The sequence below is a fragment of the Durio zibethinus genome, chromosome 23 (assembly GCF_047325235.1).
Source record: "Durio zibethinus cultivar Kanyao isolate XHJ-2024 chromosome 23, ASM4732523v1, whole genome shotgun sequence".
Classification (NCBI taxonomy): domain Eukaryota; kingdom Viridiplantae; phylum Streptophyta; class Magnoliopsida; order Malvales; family Malvaceae; genus Durio; species Durio zibethinus.
Window position 1 is genome coordinate 1,163,451 of NC_143184.1, and position 6,000 is coordinate 1,169,450.

Genomic DNA, 6,000 nt, shown 5'->3' on the forward strand with positions numbered 1-6,000 from the left:
CCAAGGGATGCGCAGAATGAATAATATTCAGCTAAAATTGCCGTGGAGACAACGAAGCCTGAGCCAACCGAGAATGCTTGACTTTTACGAAACATATCGATTCGAGCCGATTTGTCAACGTCCCTGCCCGAATCCCCATCCCTCTGGGAACCCGAGCCTGTCCCGCCGTCGCTCCCTCCAAAACCCAACAAGCATAAACATCCCCCACGAGACCACCAACCTTCAACTCCAAATGCATGATACAAACAAAACATCAATGCAAAATGCATTCTTTCAGCAGGAGAATGTTTATCTGCAGGCCACGCCAAGAATTTATGTTAACGAGAGAGAAAGAGAGAGAGAGAATTGAACTTTATTAATGTTGGAACTTTTGGAGTAACTAATTAAATAAAAAAAGGATTCAAATTTCAAAATATCAATGTTTGGTTTTGTATTTTCATCAGGAATTCGTGAAATGTGAAGATTTGATATGTGTATCTCCCAGGAATTCTCAGCATGTTTCAATGTTTTGGGATGGCCAGCTTTGTTGCTAGAACGGAACCGGAGAACTTCAGTGTGTTAGACTGACTTGATAACCAACTACACCACCGGTTTCTGATGGCTCGTTAAGAAAGAAATTGTGTTTGTGGACCAGGACCAGGGGAGGGCCTTTGGAGGAAGGAATGGATTTCGGCGGCCATGGAATTGGTGGGTCCACGTGGCAATTGAATGAATCACATGGGTTCGTTCCACGTGTCATGATGGCCGGTATTGACGGTTAAGGGGACGCTTTTAGTGTTTCGCGCAACATGAACAAAGAGATGGTGGTCCATGTACCCATGTCTCCTTTCTAGTTTCACCTATGGTCCTACCGCTCCACACATTTTTTTCTTGAGGCACCAATGTTCATTTTTTGGACCCACCTCCTAATTGCAAATGCTTCAACAATGTACACCCAAACCCAATCTAATCCTTTTCTTGCTAGCTAGCTAGCCATCGTTGGAGCCTGGAGGGCCGCCATGTGCAATCACATCTTTTACAGGCTCAAGTCATTTCATTTTGTTTACAGTAACATTGATTGTAAATCTGATTAATATTTCATGCGAAATTTGAATGATAGATCATTAGTTTTTACATACAATCATTTTCTTTCGTTAATCCTACACTGAAATCATTAGTTTACATGGTAATTCTACAATCAAATAATTGCATATGTTTGAATGCCACAATTTTGCAGGCACCATTTTATAGTTGTTAATGAACTCATTTGTGACTGGTAATAAAAAAGAACTTCTCTTCCACTATCATGTCACGAAACATAGAGACTTAAAAAGATATTTTTTGCAGGAATATATTGGTCTGGTGCTTGCCATGGCAACTTCAGATATATTGCTTCATGCTTGTGAATTAATTTCTCAACCGTGAGTTCAAATATCATTCATCGAAAAAGAACCCGAAGACTTGTTAGTATATTATAATATATTTATACAATACTATATTTCCCATTTTTGGTTTTCTATAGGGTATAAGGGACATTCAGTCATTAATTAATTGCAGCATTCTCGAAGATCTTTGTTGTCTACCGACTACCGACTTAGATCTAAAAAGGCTTCCCACTTTTTAGTTTTAGCATTAGAATATTCAGTTTAAGTATTTCGAGACCAAATGGTGGGCAAAGGTAATTAACCAGAAACGCACAAACCATGCAAGTAGTGAAACTTTCTCATACAAGGACATGGGGGGTTAATTGCAGTCCCTCATAAGACGCAATTAGCAAGGCACGCATTAGCTTTCTTGAATTTCGGTCTTATTTCTCATTTTCCGTTTACATTTTTCCTTGCAATATCCTTGATTTATTAAGATATTTCAATAGAAAATCTCTCTTTTGGACACTGTTTCATCATAATTCGCATATATAATTTCCAAAGAAAGGTCTGTGTTGTTTCTCTTTTCCCTGGTGGGAGGGGGGTCTGTGTCTTGGGACCCAATTGATTGAAATGTGAAAGAGAAGGACATAGGGGAGGCCACCCATATCTCATTTCCTTTTTACCTCTTACCAATACATCTGCATGTTCTAACAAAACTCCTCTTCAATCTACCAGGATACCTACATTTAATGCCCTTACTACATATACCACCATAAGCTATACTTTTGCACTGCCACTAATATTTCCCAACACTGCAAAGAATTTTCCTTGCTTTCTTCAATCTATTCAGCAGAGTACTCTTCCCAGTTATTTTTCCTTAACATGTCAATCATATCTTGTTTTCTTCTTTTCCTTCTATGCTTTTCTCTGCATGAATGTAGTGCTCGTCGCCTTGGTGCAGTTGACAATAAGAATAAGCTTGAAAAGAAACTTCACTTCTCCATCAAGGTTGGTCCAAGATTCAATTTATCATTGTCATCGATGATAATCATCTAGCTTTTAATTTAGTTATTTTGTTATATATAGTGCGTATTATTTAACTCTCTTTTGGTGTCTTTTGTTTGCAGAATGACATGAAGAACGGTTTCAAAAAGAACTCATCAGTTGCAGTACTACAGGCGAAATCTTCCTCGTCCAAGGAACTCCGATCCGTAAAAGAAGAAAGCATCGAGGAATCTCATGCAGATGATGGTACTCAAAAGCTGGAAGATGCTGAGGTCAATGAGAAAGAAAAAACTCCAGTTGCGATGCAAACAAACAAGTCGGTTGTTTCAGTTTCTTGGCCGGTACCTCATAGGAAACACGGCGAAAAACATCCTGGTTTTAACCTGGATTACTCTCCACCAAAGACACATCCTCCATCTCACAACTGAGATCAACAATTAATCTTCTTTTTATCAGTCCAGAGAGTCCCGCAAAGAAAGCTAGCTACCAGCATTGTAAAATATAGAGCCTCAAAATCTTAGGGCTCAAATGTTCATCTTTTCAGCATAGGCATAACAAGTAATATATATGACTATATAACATAGTCTGATGGATTAAAATGGGTTACAAGGCCTTTTTTCCCCTCTATAATTTAGTGTACATTGATCATGGATCATATATATGTTTCTCAGAGGGAAATATTGCTGTTTCATTAATCTTTTCATATGATAACTACTACTATATCCTTCTCCATTCTTTTTCTTTCTTTTGTTAATCAAGTCATGTGTGGAGATTGATGCAATAGCACTACTAGATGTAAGTCAAAATATTACACCACTCTTTAAATTAGGTTTGGCGAAGTATCTTTAAATGGTCTTGGCCAAAAAAAGAAATATCTTTAATTGGCAGTTTATGTGAATGAAACAGCGTTGATAACCAAACAATTGAGCTAACCAGCAAGTATGTTACCTGAAAACCTGAATGATGAAGTTGCAAAGGCAAAAACCTGAAATGGTGACGAAATTGGCTATCTATGCATGCAATAAAAAGCAAGCATTATGATTTCCTATACTTCTCCAGATTGATGTGTAGACACCCAATTTGTCCAGGCCCAGATTAATTTGGTCTGGTCCAAATGGACAAGCTCATTTTGTATTTTTATTTTATTTTATTTATTTATTATTATTTATTAATATATATTTTTTATTATTTATTTATTAATTATTAATATGCATTTTTTTTATTTTATCTTGACTGATTTTCGGTTAGGATTAGGATCAGAAAAAATTGGATTTAGCCTTGAAATTGGAGGCTGGCAAAATTGAGATTGGATTCAAAGATTGAATCCAAATCCCAGAAGGAGTTGGGATTGATTAAAAACTCTTCTAATCAATCCCTATAAATAGATCCACAAAGAGCACACAAAAAAAAATACACAGAGAGGAAACAGAGGCTAAAAAAGGTTCTAGTGCATTAGAAACAACTTTAAGAATTTGTGAGAAAATTTTCAGAATCCGACAAAATTTTTATGCAAGATTCAAGTTTTCCGACAAGATTTCAAGCCAACTTTAAAGTTTTCGACTTGTTTTTCCAGATTTTGACAGATATTCAACCGAAATCTGGATTCTGTTTAGAAAGAAGGAGGAGAAAAAAAAAGAAGAGAGAGAGGGGAAAGGAAGCAATATGCGAAAAAATAGAGGTTTGAGCATTTTATACCTGCCGAAAATGACGTCATTTTAGCCTTACTATTCCTAGAGGATCTGTGCATTTTGAAATTAAGCGACCCGACCCGAGCGCCAACCCAATCAGCGACCTTCGTCTCTGCCTAAACCCCAACCGAGCCGCACGTTTAAATCACTCATGTCTCTCAAGTCGAGCCGTATTAAGTCGAGCCAAGCCGAGCCGTTCCAAAGGTTTTTTTTTCTTGATTATTATTATTATTTATTTTATTATTATTTATTAATTAGATTAGAATAATTTGGTATTCCTTATTTTATTTTTATTTTATTTTATTTTTTTAATGATTTTCTTAAAATAAAATTCTAAAAAAAATATTTTTGAGGAAAAGTTAAAAGTATCAATTTTTCTTGAAAATAAGTTTTCTAAAAAATATTTTCGAGAAAAAGTTGAAAGTATCAATTTTCTTTGAAAATAATTTTTTAAAAAATATTTTTGAGGAAAAGGCAAAAATATCAATTTTTCTTAAAAATAAAATTTTTTAAAAATATTTTTGAGGAAAAGTTGAAAGTATCAATTTTTCTCAAAATTAAAGTTTCAGAAAAACATTTTGAGAAAAAGTTGGAAGCACAAATTTTCCTTAACAAAAAAAGTTTTAAAGAAAAGTTGAAAGTATCAATTTTCCTTAAATAGAAACTCTCAAATGTTTTAAGAAAAAGTTAAAAGTATCAATTTTTTTTTGTACAAAAGCAATGAGTTTTTGAAGAAAAAAGAATTTATATCTAAAGCTGAATCATTATTCTTTTTTTTTTCATTTTATTTCTTTTTCTTTTTGAATTTTTTTTAATGTTAAATAATATGACGATAGAGCCTCTGCGAGTGAAACAGTAGTTTCCTTGCATAATCTTTAGGTGAGAAAATTTTCTCAATTTTTTGCTAAGAGTATTAGAGTCAATTGAGAATAATTTTCAATAATTAATTACTTGATAAAATTTTAAGGCTTATTGGATAACACAAATTAAGCTGGTACCATCTTTTGATGGACGTTGTGAGGATGCTATAACCTTTCTCACACGTAATTGTACTCTCGAATCCTATTCTGGTTATTAGATCTGAACCTATTCTTTTAGGGACCCTTAGGCTTAGGTGTTCCTTAAAATGATAGATTCCTTAGGTAATCAATCGCACCTAAATAAAAAAAATTGGTGTTGACTCATAAAGACAATGTTTAACGATGGATCCTTGAATCTAGACGTTATGACAGTTTGACGACTCCATTGGAGAAAAGTTGAGAGTCAGGCTAGCAAATAAATTTGTATTATCCAAAAACCTAATAAAATCAAACTTTTTTTGTATAAATTTTTTTTATTCATTCATATTTATTTATTTTTGTTAATTCTGTCATTCATATGCATGTGCATAATATGAGCTCTATACCCGAGCTCTGTCCTTCTAGGAGGAAGTAAAGTACCTATTACTTTTATGAGGTTTAATGTCTCCACAGTGGCTAGTGAAATACTCTCACTCAAATTGAACTTTTTTCGTTTATAGCCTGTAATGGATGAGGATTTGAGTGTCTTACTAGTCTGTAATGGACAATGATGTAAGGAGCAATTTGGAAACCTTTAGACTTTAACCTTAAACCACATATAGTGAACCTTATAAATGCTTAACCTATAGATAGAACCATTTTCTTTCCTTTAGAATTATCCAAAAGCATAGGATTCATTTTTCTTATTGGGTTTGATGTTCTAATTTCTTTAGTTATTTATTTACCTATTTCTCTTTATGTGATATACTAGCCTTTTCTCTTATTCATGTTTGCATGATTTATACTCATATAATAAAGTTACATAAAGAATATTTGCCTGAAAGACGATCTTCAACAAAAATTTTTCATAAACTTCACAGAACGACTAATTTGTTTTTCATCTGTATTAGCTCCTTGTGAGTCATCCAATGAAGTAAGGGTCCAGTCAAAAAAGATTCAACA

The 6,000-nt window shown here is 34.0% G+C and overlaps 1 protein-coding gene across 1 annotated transcript; it reads left to right on the top strand.

Annotated features, from left to right (window-relative positions):
- Positions 1–2,085: 2,085 nt before the first annotated feature.
- Positions 2,086–2,957, top strand: LOC149512064 (uncharacterized). Its single transcript, XM_089752942.1, has 2 exons — positions 2,086–2,354; positions 2,474–2,957. The coding sequence occupies exons 1-2, from the start codon at positions 2,229–2,231 to the stop codon at positions 2,777–2,779; spliced, it is 432 nt and encodes a 143-aa protein (XP_089609068.1). The 5' UTR covers positions 2,086–2,228; the 3' UTR covers positions 2,780–2,957.
- Positions 2,958–6,000: the final 3,043 nt, after the last annotated feature.

Bases quoted from the DNA above. Each gene is read 5' to 3' on its own strand.
- LOC149512064 (XM_089752942.1), top strand. From the start codon at position 2,229: ATGTCAATCATATCTTGTTTTCTTCTTTTCCTTCTATGCTTTTCTCTG. The intron at 2,355-2,473 runs GTTGGTCCAAGA...TTTTGTTTGCAG, and splicing joins AACTTCACTTCTCCATCAAG to AATGACATGAAGAACGGTTT.